The sequence below is a fragment of the Mus caroli genome, unplaced genomic scaffold, assembly GCF_978045245.1.
Source record: "Mus caroli unplaced genomic scaffold, Mus_caroli_1 scaffold_19, whole genome shotgun sequence".
Taxonomy (NCBI): Eukaryota; Metazoa; Chordata; class Mammalia; order Rodentia; family Muridae; genus Mus; species Mus caroli.
The window spans coordinates 44,803,209-44,828,208 of record NW_028227274.1 but is presented as its reverse complement, the minus strand read 5'-3'; the positions used below and the strand labels follow the sequence as shown (position 1 = coordinate 44,828,208).

Here is a 25,000-nt window from a genome sequence, read left to right as displayed (position 1 = left end):
AATCCAGTTCTAGATAGACTTCGAGTTGTAGACCATGTGACTAATTTCTACTGCCTCAGCAGGATACTACTGAGTAAGAATGATCATATTTGTGTGTATTTTTATTTCTTGTGTGGTCTGGTTAGTTGAAGTTTGATGTTTCTAGAAGTTGTACCTATAGATGTTGGCTACCACCAACCTCCAAATCTAGACTTCCAACATTACATACACAATAGAACAGAGGTACCACAGCCTCGTGTTTCCTTCCGGCTCCTTCCTAAGCCATCATGAAGAAGTACTTGCTCTCCATAGGATAGTCATTTACAGTAATTAAGCATGATGATATATAAGTGACTAATCAGTATTATTGTCAGCCTAGTTCATATTTGCATCATGGTACAATTCTTGCTAACAATAAATAGAGAAATGTTAGGTAGCCAGTTAGAAACGAGTAGACTGAAAGGCCCTGGAGGATGGACTTCCTCCCTTAATGAGCTGTAAGCCCTCATCCTCTGTGTCCCTGGTAACACATTAATTTTGTACTGATGGATGAAGGAAGCAGAAGTATTATAGTTGTCCCTCTGTAAGATTTAAGATATTATATTGTATAAAATGGAGAAAGGTAGAGGTAATAGGGCTTTGTTGATGCCCATCTGTTAAGAAGGTTGTTTCTTCCTGGTTAAAAAAAGTATATTTTTATAGATTTTTTTCTTTGATTCTTTTTAATCTGCTCTGATATATGAGTTTTAGCCAAAAAAATGGGATAAGAGTTGTGTCTCTGGCCCTCTGTAGAGATGTGACCTTATGAATGGCAAGAAAAATTCTTATCCAGCAGGAGGCTTTTTGGTAAAGAGGAAAAACACGTCATTAGCTTTTCCCTTGCGATTAGCAGTAATCCACTGTGATACTCAGTAATGCTGGTCATAAGGAAGTGACCCCTCAGATACGGCATCTGCTTTACCGACTCTGGAAAACAGTATACAACACACTCTAAAATGTAGGTTTGCACATTGTCTACCCTGAAGGCTGTTCCACTTTACTTTGCAAGAAACTCTGTCTCTACACTAAGTCCCATGTGTCACTTCTGAATTCTTTCAACAGAAAATACAAAGACTGAGACACTGAGAAGTAAAATTTTGCTGGAGCAAAATTCCAAAGGCAAGTCAGCTTTCCACCTGTCGGTTTCCCGTGACCTTTGGTTTGCTGGTGTAGAGTAAATCTCCTAGGTACGACCTTATACCCATAACAGGATACGCTTAAAATTTCAATCAGCCATTTAACTCTTGAAAATACAGAGTTTAAGCTTATATGTGCACACACATGTGTACTGCAGGTCAACTAATATTGCAAGCTATTGCTTCCTCTAAGGACACACATAGTTTACCAGGTCTGGAATTATTCTAAATTAGCACAGAACTCTCAGTAGTAGGTACTAAGATTTTAGTTATTAAAAAAAAGATTCTCTTTCACAAATATGGAAGTCAATCTACTGAGCCATTTTATTCAGTTATGACTACTTAAAAATACTTACAGAGATAAATAATTGTCTTGTAATGATGCCACATTTTCTCGAATTATAGCTGAATAAGTATTCCATATTGAGTTAAATCTCTTTAGTAAATACTTCTACAAACCACAAAGAAAAGTTACTATTATTTCTGGCACACAACACTGAATCCCAGTGTATTAGTATTTATCTGAAAGATATTAATAGAAATAAGACAGACGGACACTTTTTCAGACATGGTCTTTGTTACTAAATATACTTATTTTTAAACTTCACCAGGGCTAGTGCCTCACACATAAAACCACATGAAGCAGTTTGTAACTAGACCAGTCAAGTGTAAATGTGAGGGAAGTATACTGCCTGCAAACATTAGCAATTACTGTTATCTGTGACCAGTCCAAATGTATCAGCTGGGAAATATGAGGCTACAAAAGTCAGGCATTCATTAGCTTTACTCAGAACCAACTAGATGCTATTGACCCACTGAAACTCTCTAGTCAGTAGAACTGTCAGTTTGTACAGACTTGGCCAAAACTAATCTCCAGAGGGTCCTCCTGTAGGTCAGCCTTCCAACATCCACTTACGTTTTTAACATTACTTTGGATACGAGGAAAAAAGAGGACCTGGACTCTGAGGTGTTTACAACATCACCCTCAGAAACTCACTTGCAATCATCACTCAGGATTTGCTTGTGGGCCTTGACTGTCCAAAGGGCTGATCTTACTCTGACATCTTTCTTCCAAGTCCTATTCAGATCTACTGATGGGAACCTCCCCTCTTATGCTCCCTCATTGATGATGACATGTCACTGTGTCATAAATGCTAATTTCCACCTTTATTTTCTTAACAACCATAGCCACTTTGAAATATATATATATTGGACACATATTTCTCAGGTTGAAATTGCTGATCTCACAGACCTGAACATGGGGTGATGAACACAGGGTTAGTAAGACACTCTTTTCCTGCCAAAAAATAAATTTGAGACATTGTTCCAAATAAATACTATTTTTCTATAAGACAAAATATAATTTATACACCTTCTGATGTTTTTGTTTTGTTTTCCTTTGCTTTGTTTTATTTTGTTTGGATATATTCTAACTTCACCAAGAATGGAAAACCCTACCACCCTTCTCCCTCACTCAACTACAAGACCAGGTCTATGGCTAACATATTTTCTTCTAAGAATAATCAGTTGTAGCTATAAAGAAATAAATCACAAAACATCTGGAATGAATAGAGCATTGCTTTTGGAAAGGCCTGTCCCACAGATGCTGGCTAGAACATAGAAAGAGGAAAGAAGAATTGATTTAAAAGCCACATAACAAAGCATGAAATTACCTTCAATAGTGGATATAAAGCATAGTTGTTCACATCATAAATAACTTCCCTGTTTATCAAGTTCAGTAAGACTTCAAACCATACCAGGATTTCATCTTCTTCAGCAATGTATTTGGTTAAATCAAGTGCCGTCTCGATCTCAATGTAATTGTTTCTGTTTGGATTTAAAAAAAAAAAAAAAAAAACACTCAAAACACGACCTGCTCAAGGATTTTCTCTATTACCAGGTCTGCTCTATTTCTTAATGTCTAACTTCAACAACACATGAAAGCAAGCCAAGCAGAAGGGTAGCCACGGTCCCCTCAAAGCTCTAACAGGGAACTCAACCAATGCCGCCAGGCTTCCATGTCCATTTGGTTCATTCAGGCATCTACATTAGAAGCTGTAGAAAACCCCAGGGCAAATGCTGAGTAACAGACTATGAGTGCTTATTATGTGTTCTCACAGCAATATAAATTCCATCCAACAGGTATCAGTCATTAGCATCCCCAGCCTAATGCTCTGCCAGCGGCTGGTGGGCAGAGAAGGCAGTGTAGGACTTTGCAGTTGCCTACAGCTAAGAGCCTCAGTGCAGAGCTCAGCTGGTACCCAGGAAACTGAGGACAACCTCTCAGAAAGGGTAATGACTATGTGAAAATAGAGTTCCCAACGCAAAAACACCAGGAAGACAGGGAAAGTCAGAGAAAGCCTCAAGAGAGAAACCCTTGAGAAGAGCACCAACGGTCATGTCTGACTGAAAAGGGAGAGACAGGTAGCACAGGACAAAGGAGGAACAGTGGGGAGCGCTGTGATGGGCTGGCAAAGCCAACAGGCAGGGCATTCTATGTCTAGTGAGAGGTGAGGCTAGTGGATCAAGCCATTCTGGGTCTGAAAAAGAGACACAGAGAAGGGGATCAGGTGGTTCAAACCTGAGGAGATCATTGCAAATCAGAATAAAGATTTCTTGGGAAGTAAATCTAGTTTTTTTAAGCTCCCAAAATAATGTGAGAGAGTTGATATCTAGGACTTGTATTGTTACAATGCCAAAGTCATAGTGGAACTCAAGGGAAATAAAGGCTGAGAGCTAAGACAAAAGGCCAGAAGAGAGATGATGGAAGTGGCATAGTATATAAGTAGTGAACTGAGAAGCTAGGAACTCAGAAGGTATCAGCAAGGACAGACAGATGTGACATGATGAGGGGCCAAGCATGAGATGGGGACAATAAGGATGCCTCTGAGGCTTCAGGTTTTAGCAATGGGGAGAATAATGGTATGTGGTTCAGACATGCACGTGTGTGCGCACACACATACACATAGAGACAGACAGAGACACACAGAGAGACTGATCGACTAATTATAATTATAACTGATAGCAGGAACAATTAGAGACAAAAATAAAATCTGGTGGCTAAGGTAATAACTTGACTACAGGTAAACACAAGACAAGGGAGAAAGAGGGCGGGCGCAATGCCTATTTAGAACATAGCTGAACCATCTTCCCGAGCCTTGTCCCTAAAACAACCACTTAGATTATAGGATGAAATGAGTCACACAAAGGAAGGAAGAAGACATAAATGTGATTGTGCTTAAGAATGCTCACAGTGGGAGCTAGAGAAAATACCCAAGGAGCTAAAGGGGTCTGCAACCCTATAGGTGGAACAACATTATGAACTAACCAGAACCCCGGAGCTCTCGTCTCTAGCTGCATATGTATCAAAAGATGTCTTAGTCGGCCATCACTGGAAAAAGAGGCCCATTGGACTTGCAAACTTTATATGCCCCAGTACAGGGGAACGCCAGGGCCAAAAAGTGGGAGTGGGTGGGTAGGCGGGTAGGGAGGGGAGGGTATGGGGGACTTTTGGGATAGCATTGGAAATGTAAATGAGGAAAATGCCTAATAAAAAAAAACTAAAAAAAAAAAAAAAAAAAAAAAAAAAAAAAGAATGCTCACAGTGACAGGAAAAAGTAAAGCCAGAAAAGCAAGTGTCTGTGGAAAAAGGGTCAAGAAGCTAAAAGGATATACTTCTTGGAGGATATGGCCAGCGTATCCAAGCCATAGTAACTCTAGAGAGGTGTTTCAGCCAAGCATTGAGCAACAGGTGTCAGAGGAGACAATCAGGAAAGAAATGACGAATACTCAACACATATGACAGGCATAAAAGAAGGCACACTAGGTAACTATATGTGTGTGTGTATGTGTATACATGTATGTGTGTATATGTATATAAATATATTCTTTAATTTTATAACCTGAAAACTTAAATCCTGAACATGTAATAATATTTCTAGTTTTAGTGGCATGGTTTATACTAATCCTGTACATACATATAACATTTATAATTCTGCAGTGTATCAAAATGTAACCCACATATCTTTACCACTATAGCCATCGGCCCTCACCTTTGAGTAACTTCAAAATCTCTATTTTTAGTTTATTTATATCCAACAACAATTTATGCTATAAAATTTCTCTAAGAGCATAAAATTTGTCCTTAATCTTGTTTTTTATTGCTTGTATCTTGCTGTCTCATAGCAATCCTCCTGCATCAGACTCCCAAGAGCTGAGTTATAGGTTTGAACAACCACTCTCCACTTTTGATCCTAATCTTAATCAGTTAAGGCCTCTGCATAGTGAAGAACCAATTTCATAGTCACGGGGCTGTGACTTTTATAAAGCTCTCAAGACATCCCCTTGAACAGTGAGAGTAGAAAAGACACTTACTTAGTCAAGGCGAACGCGTCGCTCACCAGCTGCAGCCTGTTAATGACAGGAATGGCCTGCAGAAAGAAACCCAAATGCGCTCAAGAAAAGAGGAAGATATTTTCAATAGAGCAACTTCAAGACCATCCTAGCCGAAGAATCCATTCCTAAGAAATTGTCTCATTAGTAAAGAAATAGTGGCTACCAAGAACCAAAATGTGTTATTATATATGTGCTTTCGATAAGAGATCCTTCTGGTATCAACTATAATGCTTATACATGGCAAACAGTTACCAAGATACTCCCCTAAAACGTTGTGTTACAAAAACAAAAGTTTGCAACTCAGGTTCAAAGCTTCTCCAAGAGAACGGATATCCTGAGTGCTATTATGATGTCTTACGAATTTTCAGGAAAATTTTGGCATAGCAGAGAAAAAAATAAATGTTATTTAGCACTATTTTTGTAATATTTATTGTTCATATAAATACTTAACTAATATTATTTTAAATGGAATCTGCACTCTCAAGATTTCACTAATGTGACCCCATATTCCTGGAGCGGCAAAAGCCAGTTGCCAGGCTAAGTCTACAGGCCCCTCTCTGTCTGATCATCTCAACACTGACAGCTTACAAACTTTGATCTCAGCTTGGGCCCTCCAAGGCACCCAAAGCCTCTTGTTTTCCCTCCAACAGCTCCAGCATCTCCATGTATTTGTTCCAAAGGAAGTTCTCTTCCCAATTCTAATTCTTCCTTAGCTCATCATAGTCTCCTTTCATTGTGGCAGTTAGAATGCTGACATTTTCTACATACATATCACAAATGTGTGATACATTTGAATCACACACAGTTTGTTTCATTTTCTCACCAATTGTGCTGCAAAAGTAGATTAGTTAGGTATTTCAATAAATCAGCCTACAATGATGTCAGGGAGTGATTGTCATAATAGTATAACTCATACCTCTATGGGATGCAGAACCTTTGGAAGCTACTAAGAATTTAGTTAGTCCGAAAGGGCTTTTAGAAGGAAATATTGTAAGCAGCTTTTATTGATTTATTAAAAATCTCAATAACATTTTCTTAAGTTACTGAACATATTTTGAGTGCCTGTGTCTGTCCCCCATTAAACATAAGACATCTTACCCTGTCTTCACAGGGGCACTTTAAGGTTAGCCTCCAACCTCAAGGTAAGACTAGTGTATCACAACCATTCTATTGATGAGGAAATTGAAATAGTGGTCAAATGCCAGTCTGCAATCACACTTTAGGCAAATGAGGAACAAAACTGTAAGCTGAAGTCTCCTGATCCACAGCTCAAACTCTGGGCCAGTGTGGTGTATATTCTCCTCAGCTGGGCAGGCTACTGTGTCTCCAACAGAGAAACTCAGGACAGATTTACTCCAACCAAGGGAACTGCCCAAGATTCTTCATCGAGTCGTGTAGACTCCTAAGCAAGCATTCCTCTCTACTCATGGATCTGATGATGTCAATCAGCTAAAGTCTGACTGGCTTGACCACCTGGTCAACATCCCACTGTGCACAGATTTCACTGTCATTTATAGGTTCTTAAAAACCTATAGTGGAAAGTGACAGTGGACTCTTGATGTTGTATAAACTAAATCCATCCCTCTGAGTGAGAAGAATTTATTTTAGGAATAAAAAGATCAATAATTTTTATCACATAGCATGTACCTATTCTGTGTGAGCTTAGAAACTTCGGGTACATCTTTCCCTACCGTTTCTTACACGCATGATGAATTCAACAAATACTTACATTGCAATGTGAAACACGGAACCGAACATGAAAGTAACTTAGGCACGTATTCCGATTCTCATTTCAAAAGGTAAACTTATTTTTGGAAATCAAAAAGTATGTTCAGAGATACACATGCAACCAAAATCAGCCCTTCCTATGAATGAGAGTAAAAGCGTCTGTCATGAGTGGTAGAGAAGAGGCTAATGGGATGATGGCTCTCCATCAGAAAGCACATCCTCCAAATGATGACAGCTGACACTTGATCAAAACACCAAACCCAGCCCATACCTTAGGATCCTTTTCAAGTTGCCGACTTAACTTCTTCCAGCCTAACTCATCATAATTAACTCTGTAATATCCAGTCACATTGAAGTTTAAAATCACCCAGTCACTGTCAGAATCTGAAAGTTTCATCCCAGGGAACATCACTACCACAAAACAAACAAACAAACAGAAAGGTTCTTAAAAAGATTCCAGTATATATTTTTTTTATATATAATATGCTCACACTTCTAAACATTAAGCCAATAAAATAAAAATTAAGATAGCTCTTAAGTATATATTGGTCTGCCAAATAACTAAATTTTTATGAATAATGACGTTTAATCTGACGTGCATCATTAAAGCTCTCTATTCAACACCAGGTTTCCAAAAACCCAACGTTCTAACAAAATGCCTATCTCTGTTTTTATACATACATATGAAGATATATATGTATTTAATATGTTCACTTGTAAATAAAAATATGTATATTTACTTACTGTTGCTTTTATCTAGCCAGACTAAAGGTTGTGGGATTCCATTTTTCATCCAAAAAATAGGGACAATCCATGTACTACTGTTTTGGAAGAATAGAAAAGAATTAGCTCTTTCCACACACAAGAGTACACACTCAACCCAAATTAAAGACATGCTGAAGTAGCAGCCCTCCAAGTCTATGGTTAGTTAATCCCAGTGGGCACTCGGGGCTGTGCTGTTGCGGTTACTCGCTGCGGTTTCTGCTAGCCCACCTTGCACTGACTCTTTACTCTCACCCCTTCCTCTTGCTGTATCTCACGGACTGACATCTTAGAGCATAGACAGCTGCTGAGACTGCCTTCTGACTGAAGCGATAAAGAACCCATTTTACTAAATTACAGCCACCTGGCCTCACTCTGGGTCACTCAACTGCTTCAGGCAGACCCAAATCTGTCCATGCCCAGAGAGGTGAGGGGTGATTAAAAAAAGAAAAAGCTTGCCAACATTTTAAAATACTTCTTGACCTCAAAGTTTCTCTCTGCCAGAAACAGGCATCAGCCACATTTGTACTTACTGGCCATCTGTCTACCTTTCCCTCCCACACGGGTGAACATGAACTGGATGGATCAGCTGACTGTAAGGACTACATCAGTCTTTAGAAAGGACACACAGGGGCTGAAGACATGGCTCAGTGGTTAAGAGCACTGACTGCTCTTCCAGAGGTCCTGAGTTCAATTCCCAGCTATCACATGGTGGCTCACAACCATCTGTAATGGGATCTGATGCCCTCTTCTGGTGTGTCTGAAGAGAGCAACAGTGTTCTCAGATACATAAAATATGTAGATAAAATCTTAACAACAACAAACGGACACACAGTTCAGGCAATTGTTTTCAATCATCTTCTAGTTCTCACATCTGGCATCTCTCCTTTAGCTATAAGTCAGTACTTGCCGGGCGGTGGTGGCACATACCTTTAATCCCAGCACTTGGGAGGCAGAGGCAGGCAGATTTCTGAGTTCAAGACCAGCCTGGTCTACAAAGTGAGTTCCAGGACAGCCAGTGCAACATAGAGAAACCCTGTCTCGAAACAAACGAACGAACAAACAAACAAACAAACAAAAAGTCAGCACTCATCTGCATACATAAGATTGCTCACTTCTCAAAGTCTCAGAATGCAATGGAGCCTTGGGTTTCTTTTCCCGGTGGGTTTGAGGAAAAAGTAGGACTGTTTGATTTACTGTTGTTATTGTTTGGTGTGTGTGTGTGTGTGTGTGTGTGTGTGTGTGTAGAATGTGAGAAGCAGTATACCAGCGGCATGGTCAGAGGACAACTTTGTAGAGTTAGTTCTTCCTTCTTTCAAACTTTAACATGGATTTCAGGAATCAAACTCATGTTATCAAGCTTGGGGGCAAACTCACTGGGCCATCTTGCCAGCCCCTTGGAATTTTTTGGTAGTGTTTGAAAATCACTATTCATGTTGATATCTGCCACAGTGAGAGGTCAGAGTCAAAATTCCCTTAAAAGGTTGCATGTTAACAAATGAGGGAGGGAAACAGAGGAGGGAGGGAGGAGAAGGTGGCCGGCAGTGGTACAACCACTCATGGTTGCAGTTTTACATTTCCCCAGTCTGTGTTACAGACAAGAGAGCCCAGAGAACTTCAATAAGACCCACATACAGCTTGACTTTTGTGCAAGTTAGTATTTGAAACAGACCCAAAGGCCATCGTATTAAAACTGCAGGTATGGCTGTAAGTATTCAAACACGCATGTGCACCACACCACATGCACGCATATGCACAGCTCCATCCTTGGGAGCTTGTGCCACTGTGACGTCATCTTCTTGCCTCTCGTCCAGAATCTTGAGTAATCCATTATGTCTGACAGACAACCAGGAACACAGAGAATTCCAATGCTCTGGTCACTCAGATGGCACTAAGTCCCAAGACAGGGGCACGTGTTGGTCCCTAGTTGCAGGCATGTGCCTCACACGCAGGACCATGCCTTCAGGGATTCACCCAGGAGGAGGGCATGTGTCCAGCAAGTGATGGACACCCTCACTGCTGACTGCTTTCCACCCCACATTGCTCAACCCCAAGTCCGGTGACAACAGAGGAGTGAGATGACCTACTTGTGGCTTAGAAGGGTCTGATTTTCAACCTTATCAAGATAAAACGGCTCTTGCTTAACGACGCCAGTAGACACATTTACTGTGATGATAGGAAAGCCACCCCGGTGTGTCCAGCTGTCCATTATGCTTTTTACTGTTGCTGGCAAATGAATTGCATTCTGCTCACCTATGGCCTGGTTAAAAAAATTCATCACAAAACAGACGTGGTTTATCAGCAAAACCTCATGAAGCAGCTGTCTCCCCCAAAGATAAGAATTATTCAGCATCTCCCTGCTGTATATACTAACCCCCAGCGTTTGATATCCAGGACTTTTTATCTCTACAGGGCTTTCCTCTGGTATCTGAAAGGGGATGCTTTTTCTAGCACACCTAAGGAATCCACAGATGCTGATGCCCTTATATAAAATAGATCAGTAGGTACTATGTAAGCCATGTACAGGAGTCACAAATCATCTATAGATGACTCGTCATACATATTACAGTGCAAGTGGTATGAGAACATATATTTATTACATTGTATTGTTTGGGGAACAATGGCCCTAGAAAAGACCATATATGTTTAGTACGAACAGATCATTTTCTATTTCTAATCTGGGATTTGGTTGACTACATAGATACAGAACAACAAACACAGCGCACTGATAATATGAGTGGTTCTTTATTTAGTCATCTATTTATTCACTAAGCAGATATTTATGGACATAATAGCCATCCTCTACTTAGGGCACAGAAGTACAATGAAGACTAAAGAAACCATTCATACCTAAGGGCGTTTTTTAAATAGGGAAAAGTCCTGTTGCTGTGATTCAGTCATTCATGTACAGCCTCCTGATCTTGGACTGTATCAGACAGATACAGTCTTGCTCAGCAAGAAAGTGTCTGAAAGAGGGACAATTACCATTTGAATATGTCTCCACAGATCATCTTGCTCAGCATTTGAATAAGAAAATGTCTCCAAATAAGACTGTGAAAACAGGAATTGAGGTTAAAGCGACATCAATGCGATGTGTGATGTGTGTCTGATGCTACGCTGGTAATTCTCTCAGCAACTCACCTTAAGTGCGTTGATAAACAAGTGTGGGCTCAGGAAACTAGCAAGCATCCAGGCCATGCATGCTCCCTAGGATACACAAAGCTGTTGTGAGCTGAACGAAATTCAGTATTTACACACCGACACACTCTGTTTTTAAAAACGCTGTCGCATGCTAGGCTTCTGATTGCAATTTGTCCTTGAATTTCCTGTTCAAATTAGCCCCAGGTATGTTAATAAAACAGTAGACTATCACTAAGCAATAAGTAAAGAGTGACCAAATGTCCTCTATGTAAAGAGTTGGGGTGCACAAAAACTTTTAAATTATGATATTGAATGTAAGAATAAAACAGGAGTTTGGATCTGGTAAGATGGCTGAGTTGGTAAAGGACCCAATATCTAATATGACCGCATTAATATTTGCTAAGTGAAATCTGACTTTAAGGCATTTTCTGACATCTATTAGTCAATAAAATTCAAGTTACTTTAATCCATAGTTTTAAGCATGTAGCACTTTATAGTTCGTGGAATCCATTCTACAACAACTCTCTAAATGAGAACAAAAGACAAGAATGTGCTTGTACCTTCTTGTAAGTATATAAGTCAAAGAGTCTGTTTATTTCACTTGTTTCTGTGAAATTTTCCACTGCAGTGGACACAGCTCTAGACTCCAGGGCATGGTCTTCTCCGAGGATTCCATGTAAAACGGTAAAAAAAAAGATCATATTCTACAAAGGAAAAGATTGAGCCAGATTAACTTCCAGGGTTACAGAAATACAAAACCCAGCATTCCTGAGATAGCCTGTAAAACTCACATTGAAACAGGGAAATGATAACGGAAAATGTCTGAACTACAATATTCCTCAAACATAAGAATCCCTTGAGTAACAAAACTGTACGCCATCTTCCTTCCTGGTCTCTATCTGTTCTTTTAAATTTTAAGAAGTTAATTACAGAAGAGTGTGACCCCTAAGAGGCACGTATTTCTCATGATTCCCAGTGTCATCTCTACATAGAGCCAGTCCACTAGATTGTATTGTCAGGTGAATCAGTGGCTTCTTAAAATTGATTGGTATTTTTCCATGCATATTCACAAAAAAAATTCACACTAGCTTTATAAGTTGACAAGGATGTGGACATAATAGCTCACAACTGGAAAGAAATCTACAGACTAGATACAAGTGTCTGCAGCTCATATGTTCCAAGACAGAGGTTTTTCCGAGATAGCGGTTTCCTGCACTGTACTGAGAACTACAGGACTGTCCAAGACATGGGCTTCCCCTCGGGCACATGGCAAGAATGATTTCTTTCTGATGTAAAGCTAGAAAGAAAACTGATTTAGAGCCAAGGAGAAATCTGGGATGAGGGGAAAAAAACCAGCAGAGATTAGGCGAGACATTGCACTGACTAGTCTTCTGCACTCTGGTGAGTGGCCAGCCACACGGAGCCTAAAATCCTGACTACTTGGAATTCCAGTTTGACTGTTTCTGTCACACACTACATCAACATCAGGTAAACATTTGAATTCTGTTCTACTTCCACCTGTTAACGTTCTGATCAACTCCAACCTACTCCTAGCTTAAGCTCTGATTAGCAATGCCATTAATTCGGTTTATACTTATAGCTATTAGTCTTGTTACGGTGAAAAACTATACTGCCAAAAGCAAGGTAAGGAAGAATGTGTTTGTTTTGGTGTATGGTTCCAGAGTGTATTTCATCATAGCTGAGACGTCCCAGCAACAGGAGCTAAGGCAGCTGGCAACATATCCTGTTCGGTGGGAGTGCAAAGATGGGTCTTTCCTCCACCTTTATGTGGTGGCTTCTGGAAATCATAATCAGGTTGTCAGGCTCACACAGCAAGTTCCTTTACCTTCTAACCCACATGCCACACCAGCCACCTGCCACCTGCCACACCAGCCACATGCCACCTGCCTTACCAGCCACCTGCCACACCAACCACCTTCCACCTGGCACACCAGCCATCTGCCACACCAGCCACCTGCCACACCAACCATCTTCCACCTGCCACATCAGCCACCTGCCACCTGCCACACCAACCACCTGCCATCTGCCACACCAGCTACCTGCCACACCAACCACCTTCCACCTGCCATACCAGCCACATCACACCAACCACCTGCCACCTGCCACACCAGCCACCTTCCACCAGCCATACACTAGCCACCTGTCACACCAACCACCTGCCACACCAGCCACATGCCACCTGCCACACCAGCCACATGCCACCTACCACACCAGCCACATGCCACCTGCCATAACAGTCACCTGCCACACCAGCCACCTGCCACATTAGCCATCTGCCACACCAGCCACCTGATACACCAGCCACCTGGCACACCAGCTACCTGACACACCAGCCACCTGGCACACCAGTCACCTGGCACACCAGCCACCTGGCACACCAACATTAGAAATCTCCCTACCCAGCTGTTGAGATGGTTTAGCAGGTAAATGACACTTGCTCACAGGCTAATGACACCCACATGATGGAAGGAGAGACTGGACTCCCACTCCCTGTCCTCTGAATGCATACTTTGGTATATGCAGCCTGTCACTCACAATAATACATAAATAAATAAAATAAATACCAACATTTTAAGCCAAAAGCATTTTTGGTATAAATCTCACTTAAACAAAAATAGTAAGAAGCTTGTAAGAAAAAAAAAAAAAAAAACAGAAAAGGCAGCCTGACTCACCTTGGAATGAGAGTTTTAGTAATTTAGTAGTTGTTAGATTTGTCTGTGTTTTATAAAAAAAAAATATTTTTCAAGAATAACTATGCATTATTTTTATAATTAAGGGAAAATGTTTAAATTACTTACCATGGGAACTTTAGGATAGAAGTAGTTAGTTAGTTCAAGTTCAAAATAAGATGCAAAGCCTTCATTGAGCCAGATATTGTTCCACCAGCTCATGGTCACCAGGTTTCCAAACCACTTTTGGAGATGTGAGAGAGAAGAAGATATTTCTGAAATTTAAGTTATCTTTATTGCAAATACACATTAAGGAGGCACGATGCCAAAAAGATGTACACATTGTTTGCCATCAGTAACAAAACTTGAAAATAGAGGACTCCCCAGCATAGCCTTGCTGTTTTTACACGATTAGCTATTCATTTCTCAGAAATGACTGCCTCACCTCTGGTAACTGGAAGCTGTGTTTGCTTTAAAACTGACATTTAAGCACAAGGCTGGCGAGCTGAACATATAAACTGTTGGCCTTGCCCACGAGCTGTGTTTAGTTCAGTGAAACAGAAGTGAAGCTAGGCTCTCACCCCTGCTATTTATGCCCCTTATACTCTAACCATGACTTCACTGTAAGTAGATGCTCTGTTTTAGATTGTGATTTCAGACATGCCACATATAAATCACTCACATAAGGGTATGCCCTGTAATGAGTTGTAGCTGCGTTACTTTCTATTCGAGATAAACTGGGCAAGAAAACATATAGATGTCTCTGGAAAGAAAAATACAATTCCCCAAACCAATAAATAAATGTCCTGATAGCTAACTAAATTCTTAGAGCAGTTGTTAGAACCTTGTGTTTTTAAAAATGTCACTTAGGTAACAATAAGAAGTGACACTTGGAACAACTGATTCAAACTCATGGGAGTAGGTGGAATGTATAACTGGGATGTTATTTTGTTCTTTCTAAAACTTGTGGAGTTACACAAATTAAAGAAAATAGCACTATCTAACTTCAGGTTATTTCTTGCTTGGCACATTTGTGTTCATGGAACAGAGACTAAAATGTAGGTGTGAGACTCTCCATCAAGTCAATTGCCCAGACGTTTACAAGAGGAAGCACACAGTGATGATAATGTGGTCCTGGCTACAGCTTTTGGGGATGCAGCTGAAGCCCTCATATGCTCCTCACTAACACATTGGCTACATCCATCGAGTGTCTTCCCAGAATAAAATTAAACAGGTTCTCGATACCTCAAAGGCTGGGACTCAGCTGGACTGACACCGCACAGACCCTTCCTTGTTTTATGCATAGTTATACATCGTATGAGATGGCTCTCCTACCCGTCCAAATCTGGAGTGTGGCTGGCATTTCTGGGTTTTGCTGCTTTGAGAAAAACAGCTGGAAAATGCCTCCCCGTGGATCAGAATATCCCACCACACACCTGGTGCCCAACCTCATGGGCGATAATGCTCAAGATCATAGCTCTTTTCTCTGTCAGCTCATCCTCTGGTTCCAGGAGCAAGGACGATTCATCAAATATCAACAGGCCCCAGTTCTCCATTGCGCCGCTGGCAAAAATAGGCAAGGCAACTATATCTAAGTGGGTTTAAGTAGGGAAAAAAATTAAATCATCTTGTCCAGTACAACGTTGTTTTAGGTATAAATCGTGTCCAAGTAAAGTCATAAGGTGACTGAAAAATAAAGAGAAAAATGTGTAACCCGAGCAAAGAGAAAATGGTCTTTTCAAAACCTAACACTGAAGATAGAAACCATAAAATAGGCTATTACGACTCTATGAAAATCACATAAAGATCAAATACTTCTGATGACAGACTCAGGCTCAAGATCTAGAAGGTTCTCAAAAGTCAACAAGAAGACAAAAGAAGCTCCATCCATGAAGGGTTTTCCCACCACTGTGCCCTGGTTCCTCCCCAGCTCCATGGGACTTGTGCCTCAGAACACACATCAGACTTAGTAGCCTCAGGTGACATTGCCCATCCATCTAAACTGCTCCCCACTCTCACCCCACCGCAAACCCATACATCCCTTCGATTCCTTTTGTTGACCCAAGACTTCCTCTGCTAACTGACCCTGCTTACTATCTCGGGAAACCCTCTTCTCAAAAGATGGATTCTATCAACCCCTGGAGTCTAGCCCTGAGAGCTGTAAGAAACCATTTCTTACAGATACTAATGGCTAATTTGAAATTTTCTTAAAATCATATCTTTACACATATGTGTGTGTGTTTGCATGTGTGCACGTGTCTGTATCTCTCTGCGTGTGCCTCTCTCTCTCTCTCTCTCTCCCTCCCTCTCTCTCTCTGTGTGTGTGTGTGTGTGTGTGTGTGTGTGTGTGTGTGTGTGTGTGTGTGTGAAGATCAGAGGACAGCCCATGTGAGTCAGTTCTCTCCTACTCTGTGGATCCTAGAGGCTGAACTTGGGTTGTCAGGCTAAGCAGCAAGACGTTTATCCACTGAACCACCCTGCTAGCCCTCTTCTCATGACTATTTTAAAAACATTTTTAAACTTCAAATGGATACCATTTAATTAAGCAAAGTCATTGGGGCTTTGAGAAACAAATCATCCTCATTGATTCCCACAAGGTCCTGCACTGTTTTATACAAACGGTTCACTAATTGTTTCAAAATAACCTTGGGTCTAACACTCAACCTTTTAGAACTGGCTGAGAAGGCTTTCAACTTTATGCCCTGTTTCCCATAACATTTTGTGTTTACTATTCCCTTTTTTTTAGTAGATTATCTATTCTATTCTGTTTCATCATATTAAGTCACATTTGTGTTTTAAACTTCAGAAATGGTGCTTCATTTTCATTGCTGTATAGTATTCTATTGTGTGACGTTATCTCTACTCTCACTATTATTCATCAATCCTCCTATCGACCTCCATTTTTGTCTGAGTTGACAAATAGGAAAGGCAGAATCATCCAGTTAAGTTAAAGACATCCCAAGACACATGGTGTGAAGAGCCCGGAGGATAGAGGGGAGTACCGAGACTGTGCTAGGCAGCAATCATAGCTGGGAACTGCCCACCTCCTGGAATAGGTTGGTACATCATTGTAAAGACATGGTCAGCATTCAGACTACATCCTCATGGTGACAGGAAGCCTCAGGGTGGTTTTAAAGAGGGCGCTAACAAAACCAGCTATTTCTCTGAAAGGATTTTGGCTTCACAAAGGAGGAGGACATATTAGAGGGTGATCCCACACAAAGACTGGTCTGGTGAGGATGCTGGTGGTTTATATCAGGGGAAAGTAGGAGTGGGAAGCAGTAAGTAGCTGGGGGCGGGGGGGAAGACGAAAGCAGATCCTTGAATGGACAGGACACCATGCAGGAACAAGGGTGACTCTGGACTCCTCACCTAATGAGCATAAAAGGTGGTGGTGGTGATGGGTCTCTCTCTCTCTCTCTCTCTCTCTCTCTCTCTCTTTTCCAATACGGGGAAAAAACTAGCTACTGTAAGCACCTATAGCATGGGAGAGCTGGGAACTTGGTTTGTAAGGCTGCTGTCTCCAGCTCCTTATGTGACAGGCAAACTGGAGTCTCTGACCTGGCTTAGGCTGCTTCTCAGCCCTTCGCTCTTTACTCCCCCTAAACTAGAATGCTCAAGCAGCAGAGACTCTGGAGCATCACAGCCCAAACATTTTCTCCCCACCTTCTTCTGCCATCTGCCTGTATAGGCAGAGCATGGTGTACCCAAGATTTCAGAAACATGTTGAAGAACAAAACAAATTTACATGACACACACTATGTAAAGAGAAGAAAAACTGCATTAAACGAATTTCTGAGTTGAGCAGCCACAGGGCCTTTGCAGACATACCATCTAGATCTACGAGAGATAAAGTATTTACATAAGTCCTCAAGGATCATATTATATTCACATATGATCCCAATTTTTATGAGGAAATCTACGGATGGAACAACAAGTACTAGGTCAGTGAGTCACAGCTAAACAAGACCTAAAATCTCACTAGAGGACACTGGGATAAGTCATGCAAGCTCACTAGCTGAAAACATTCAGAGCCCAGCACTGCAGAGCCACCACAGAGAAAATCTTTATATAAGAGAGTTTTAGCCCAGTCTAGAGAAGGAGCCACGGATGCCCATGAGGGAGCTGACATGCAAATGGTCTTGACCCACAAGATACATAGCTCCAGATAGAGAAAACACAAACGGATCTTTGTGTTTTGAAAGGTATCAAACACCATGGTGAATGGTCATGAGGCTAACTCCAAAATAAAAGCTAAATGGCTCCAAAACACCCTCAAAGGCTCATCGGTATATCATGTGATCTCAACTTGGGGCCTGCAAGACAGAATATCATACATTGAGGTTCTTTAAATGCATCACCTGTTTTTGGAAGCCGATAACTGATATTAAACAGATCCTCCAGAAATGAGAAGATGGGGCCTGTGATGTTTGCAGCAAAGTCTAAATATCCATTTGCAATGTCGTCTTTCCGGGCCCAGACACGTATCTAAGTTAAACAAGCGATAATTACATAGAGCAATATTGGGCTTTTGAAAAGTGTCATCCTGTTCATGCCAACTCGCTACTGCTCAGCTGAAGCCTCACAGCTTCAGAAGAAGCTACGTGCCTGTGGTGGTTGGAGAATGACCCCCGCCCCCACAGTCTCATATATTTGAATATCCGCTCCCCAGTTGGTAGAACTGTTTGGGAAGGATTAGGACGTGTGCCTTATTGAGGTGTGTCACTATGGGATGGGATTTGATGTTTCAACAGACTGGCAACATTCCCAGTATTCTGTCTTTGCCTCCTGCTTACGGATGAAGATGTGAACACCCACCGGTTCTCCTACTAGTTACGATGTTTTTTTTTGTCACAGTAAAAGAAAAGCAGCCAAGACAGAACTTGTTTATTAAACTCATAAACGTGCTGAGAAAATCCCAGAAGGTAAAGTATTAACTGACCCACCCCCTCCAGAAATATGTAACATTAACTTTTACTTTGGAAATCTATTAATTGGCTGGTCAAACTGGAAGCTGTGTGTAGAAGAAAGGAAATAGGCCCCTATCCACCACCCTGCACAAAACTCAGTTTCAAATGGATCAAGAATAGCAACATAAGACCATCAATCCCATTGGAGGGAAAAAAAACCAAGTAATAGGCTTGAACTTATTGATACAAGAAGAGATTTCTAAACAGGACACTGATGACGTAGATATTAAGACCAACAATTAATAAATGGAACTTCATGAAACTTAAAAGTCTATGTATAGAAAAGAGCACAATCATTCTTTTTGAGCAAAGCAGCAGCCTACAGAATAGGAAAAATATTTGCCAATTATACATCTGACACAGGGCTCGTATCTAAAATATACAAAGAACTTAGAAGACCGAACATCAAGAAAACAAATAACTCAATTTTTAAATGGGGCATAGAATTTGAAAGTTCTCAAATGACGGGACATGAACGACTGAGAAATGTTTTTAAGTAGTTAAGAGACTTTATTCTAATAGCTGCAACTACAGTCCTTGTCAAGATGAAAACAGAAAACAAATATAGCTGATTACTAATTAGGTATTAAAAAAGGTAGCGGCTCCACAACTCCAAATAAGCCAGTTCTGAGATTTCCCCCAAGATAAACTTAACAGCTCCAACTTCTTCAGTGTTTCAAAATACAAAAGAAAATAGTAGAGGTTGTCTTTCGATGGCAACTCGGACCCTTGCAGGCTGAGGAAGGAAGCTATTTCACACACGGAGATGGGGGTGCTCCAGAACCTGGCTTTGGACTGGACCGACCCTCCCAGCTTACATGCGAGGGACCCAGGCCTCCTCTCAGCACATCCAAGAATAAGGCGGTTATGCAAACTGGCATCCTTCACAGCCACACACCAAGTACAGGCTGGGTCCTGCCCACCTGTTCCCTGACCACGTAAGCACAAAGTACAGGCACAATGCTACGGAACACAGGTGACCTAAAGCCAGGCGAATCACAGGGCTCTGCTGTGTCCATGCAGCAGATGGTGCTTTGTTCGTCACCTTCTCTCCTGCACCGACAGAGAAACAGATGATCTGAAGGCCTAGCATTCAGGCCGTATCTGCAAAACCTGCACTAGGCATCGTCTCCATTCTGTGTGTTCAAGTGTTCTTGTCCTGTATTTTTTTTTAACTATTTTTTTTTTTAAATGCACTGAGTTTGGGTTAAAAACCAACCACCAAATGGACACCAGTCTACAAACAATGACCCCCGGAAGTCAGGTGCCTCTACAACCCAAATCCCTTCTCAGTACTGACAATGAGTTGAATCTGTTTTTACAGTTAAAAAAAAAAAAAAAAAAAAAAGCAATATTACATAGGAGTACCAGAAACTGCCTCGGTGAAAATAGAAACTATTTACTTTAAATGAAAACCTGGCTGCAGGCTGCGCCTATTCATGTACACTACGGTGCAATGCTCATTGTGACCAACCCGTGGAGGACAGCTTCTGGCACTCAGGACCACAGAGTCGCAAGTTCGAGGAAAGGGGAGGACAGAGAAGAGGAAGTGGGAGAGAGGAGGGGCCTGGTTCACTTCCGGTTCCGGAGCTGATTGGTCAGCCAGTCCCCTCTGGTGGCACAGGTGGCTCCAGTTCCTGTGGCGTAGAGTCTGTGATTTAGGCTGCGTTCGTCGCATTGGGAGCTCCTGCTTGGTGGCAAACTCAACGGCATCCTGGAGCCCATCTTCAGCTAGCATCCTCGTGGGATCATCACCGGCCTCACTCCCACACACCATCCATCATGAAGATCAAGCCAGAGTATTCTGGAAGAAGCAGCGGATCTTGTCCTGGCTGCCCGCATCCCACACAAAGAAGCTGATATTCTTGTTCTCAACTGTCGCCATGTTGAAACCAACGGTAGAAATTATGGTCACTATAATACCTAGCTTCAGTTTGTATAGAATTGTCTTCCCTGCGGTATCCAGGCCCACCGTGAGAATGCGCACTTCTATTTTGCCAAATCGGCCACTGAAGAGGTTTTCAAAGATATTCCCCATGTTTGAGGACAGGTGGAAGCAGTACTGGCCAGAGACCTCCATAGAGGCTACTCCCAGCCAAGGGTTGGTTTCATTCCCACAAGATTGTGGCGCTGACCGAGAAATATTTTTTTAAATGGGAGTGGAGAAAGATTATAATCAAAATATATTGTATAAAAATATTAAGTAATAAAAAGTAATGAAAATAATCTTTAAAGATGTGTGGCTCTGTAATTGCAGAATAATCCTTGTGCATTCCATGTAAAAGAATATCTTGAATCCTTCCCATTTAAAAACATTCCAATGATTCAAAACAGAATAATAGTGTTAAGAGTGATGGCGTTCTGTATGACCAACTTTAAACCTTGGAATTTTTAAATGGCTTAGTAATTCAAGTATTACTTGACCCATCTCATTTTCAAGAATGTAATCAGACTGAGTCCCCTCATTTAAAAAGCCCATAAAAGTCTTATAATTTTGAACCTGTAGAAGCAAGTGCGTTATAGTCGACACTCTTTTGCAATGACATTCCCAAGTTTGCTGGGGAAAGGCACCTCTGCCACTTCCAGTCCTTTCCATGCGAATTGGCTGTCGTCTGGCACTGGAGAATGTAACCGTGTGGCTTTCCTGACTGTGCTATGAGGAATCAGAAGCACCGTGTGCTCTAACATTTTCTCTGTAAGCAAAGTTTAATAGAATTAAGAATTGTCAGTGCTGATTTCAAGGAAGACGCATGAAAATGAAAGTCCTGAGGATGAAAGTTAGAGGTATGGGAATGACAAAGTGTATCCTTATGTGAGGTCTTTTAACTTAAAAAAGTCCTCTCTGCAGACCCTTATCCAAAAGGACTAAGAAAATAATCATAATCATAGTAATAATAATAGAGCACAATGCAGGCACATGCTTTCCAGGAACAGATCCATCTCATTATTCTGTTTGTCTTGAGTTACGTGGGAGTTGGGGAATGTTTCTTGTTCACAAAATGCAGCCACCTGTTTCTGAGGCACTAGCCTGGATTCCCTCGCTGATTTCTTCCTCCTCTGTGCTACAGAGGCCTCATTTAGTAGGAAAAGAAAAATGGCTTCTGGCCTTGGATCTGCCTTTTCACTAGATTTACAGCTTCTGAGGCCAAAGTTGGGAAGCCCGCTAGACTTGGAAAGCCTCTCGACAGGGGGGAGGGAGTACAATGCAATCTGTGTTTTGTGAAATAATAGCATCACCAATGATTTCTTCCATGTTCATAAAACTTCCAGTTTATGAATCCCCTCCCACAAATGATCACTTTGCATGTCCAAAGAGAGACAAATGATGGAAATTTCATATTGGATTGGGAGTGGGGTTGTATCCCCTAGGAGGGAGCAAGAAACACAGACCAATTAGGACCATTTTAGATGTAGCAGTAAAGTTTCTGAAAATCGCATCTACCCACCTGTTTTTATTATTATTATTATTATTATTATTATTATTATTATATTTTCTTTATTTACACTTCAAATGTTATCCCCTTTCCTGGTTTCCCCTCCAAAAAACCCCTAACCCCTCCCCCTGCTCACCAACCCACCCACTCCCAATTCCTGGCCCTGGCATTCCCCTCCCTACACTGGGGCATAGAGCCTTCACAGGACAAAGGACCTCTCTTCCCATTGATGACCAACAAGGCCATCCTCTGCTACATATGCAGCTAGACCCATGAGTCCCACCATGTGTTTTCTTTGATTGGTGGTTTAGTCCCAGGAGCTCTGGGGGTACCAGTTAGTTCATATTGTTGTTCCTCCCGTGGGGCTTCAGACCCCTTCAGCTCCTTGGGTCCTTTCTCTAGCTCCTTCATTGGGGACCCCGTGCTCAGTCCAATGGAAGTGAACATCCACTTCTGTATTTGCCAGGCACTAGCAGAGCCTCTCAGGAGACAGCTATATCAGGATCCTGTTAGCAAAATTTTGTTGGCATCCACAGTAGTGTCTGGGGTAGGTGGTTGTATATGGGATGGATCCCCAGGTGGGGCAGTCTCTGGATGGTCATTCATTCAGTCTCTGCTCCACACTTTGTCTCTGTAACTCCTTCCGTGGGTATTTTGTTCCCCATTCTAAGGAGGATCAAATTATCCACACTTTGGTCTTCCTTCTTCTTGAGTTTCATGTGTTTTGCAAATTGAATCTTCGGCATTCTGAGCTTCTGGGCTAATAGCCACTTATCAGTGAGTGCATATCATGTATGTTCTTTTGTGATTGGGCTATCTCACTCAGGATGGTATCCTCCAGATCCATCCATTTGTCTAAGAATTTCATAAATTCTTTGTTTTTAACAGCTGCGTAGTATTCCACTGTGTAAATGTACCACATTTTCTATATCCATTCCTCAGTTGAAAGAAATGTGGATTCTTTCCAGCTTCTGGCTATTATAAATAAGGCTGCTATGAATGTAATGGAGCATGTATCCTTATTACATGTTGGAGCATCTTCTGGGTATATGCCCAGGTATTGCTGGGTCCAATTTTTGAGGAACCGCCAAACTGATTTCCAGAGTGGTTGTACCAGCTTGCAATCCCACCAGTAATGGAGGAGTGTTCCTCTTTCTCCACATCCTCAACAGCATCTGCTGTCACCTGAGTTTTTCATTTTAGCCATTCTGACTGGTGTGAAATGGAATCTCAGGGTTGTTTTGATTTGCATTTTCCTGATGACTAAGGATGTTGAACATTTTTTAGGTGCTTCTCAGCCATTTGGTATTCGTGTTCAGATAGCCCTTGTTGGACATGGGAGTTCTAGAGATCAGACAGTAATGTTTTGCACATACCCATGTTGCCCAAGTCTACCAAGTTAGCCATTTCCCTAGTGTATCCTCTGTTTATGCTCTCTTAGTGAGTGGGTAATTTGGGGATAAGCTGGACACTATTCCAGGCTTGCATTTTGTTTACCTCACAGAACACACAGTAGATTGACTCACTTTGTAGTGTTCAGTCATGGCCAAGCACAGCATTCCACTGATAAACTCAACCCCAAACCTTGTTTTCTGGCCAAGAGCATTACTTTCTCTTGTTCCTTTTTGTCTCTATGGCAACTGGCATTATTTATAATAGCATTCTCTACATTTGGGAATAAACTGATTTGTATCATTTCCCAAGAATTGCTGATTGAGAAGAGGATTACAGGCTATTTGGTGTGGGTGTGAGGGACCACCCTGGGTCTCTCATTAGCTGTGAGAAATGAGAAGTTTGCTTCTTCTTGCCAGGCTCAAAGCATGCTTCTAGATCACGCCTACACAGATACACTGATATATGCTATGATTTGGTATTGGGCAAGTGTGTACATCAGTGAGTGTCAAGGATCTCCTAGTAATTATTCAGCTAGAGAAACAGGGGCTAGGAGCCAGCAGCTCGGGTTGATGATAAGCTGTTGTTTGCATCCAGTTCTGTATTTGTGATTCATTAGGCTAGGAGTACTGGAGTAGTGCTTTGGCTTATTCTCCTTCCAAGATGAGTTTGGCTCACTACCAGCTGTCTTGTCTCCATATGTCAATGGTATGTGCCTGGAAGATCTCAGGCCAGCCCAAGGGATGCTTAGTTAGCTGCACAGCTTGACCTTTCTCACTCAACGAAGCCAAGAAAATCAGAAAGAACTAGGCGTAAGGCATTGACCTTAGTTACTGCTATATTGTCCATAGGAGGGAGTAAGCAAATATGGAAAACACTGTCATGACAACCATGATACTACACTGTCATGAGAATACAATGGGAACTAAGAACTTCAGGACGAAGCCTGCTCACCTCACTTTACACGACTCTGCGGAAGTATTCTACACCCAGAGCTGTGGGACACCCACAGGGCCTAGCTCCTGAGTAGGAATGACAGTGAACTGGCACATGCCACTCCAGTGACAACAGTTGCACCTGGCTAGGGCTAGTGTCTGCTCTTATTGGTTAATCTCAGGCTCATCCTGGTCACTAAACATTTCAAATCTGGTCCAGCATAGAACATATCTCTCCCAGGGTTAGTTCAGCCACTCTGTTCAACCCTGCTGTCTAAGAAAGCAGGAACAGGAAGTGGGTACTTAGAATCTGCCTTGAAGACTGGGCTTAAGGTGCAGTTTTTTCATAGAAACAGTTACATAAGAAAAAGTATGTCTTACCCTTACAAGTGCACATGC

General features: G+C 41.6%; 1 protein-coding gene across 2 annotated transcripts in view; it reads right to left on the bottom strand.

Annotated features, from left to right (window-relative positions):
* Lvrn (laeverin) overlaps positions 1–25,000 on the bottom strand; it is a 56,756-nt gene that overhangs the window by 14,506 nt on the left and 17,250 nt on the right. The window contains exons 4-15 of one of the 2 annotated variants that reach the window (XM_021150951.3): positions 18,232–18,358; positions 15,307–15,461; positions 14,000–14,113; positions 11,741–11,884; positions 11,181–11,246; positions 11,025–11,090; positions 10,127–10,299; positions 8,022–8,098; positions 7,549–7,688; positions 5,529–5,584; positions 2,828–2,981; positions 1,511–1,605 (exon numbers count right to left, since the gene is read on the bottom strand). In XM_021150951.3, coding sequence (XP_021006610.1) covers positions 1,511–1,605; positions 2,828–2,981; positions 5,529–5,584; positions 7,549–7,688; positions 8,022–8,098; positions 10,127–10,299; positions 11,025–11,090; positions 11,181–11,246; positions 11,741–11,884; positions 14,000–14,113; positions 15,307–15,461; positions 18,232–18,358 — 1,367 coding nt within the window. The remainder of the gene's footprint in view (positions 1–1,510; positions 1,606–2,827; positions 2,982–5,528; positions 5,585–7,548; positions 7,689–8,021; positions 8,099–10,126; positions 10,300–11,024; positions 11,091–11,180; positions 11,247–11,740; positions 11,885–13,999; positions 14,114–15,306; positions 15,462–18,231; positions 18,359–25,000) is intronic. The other variant, XM_085833459.1, reaches the window with a different exon arrangement.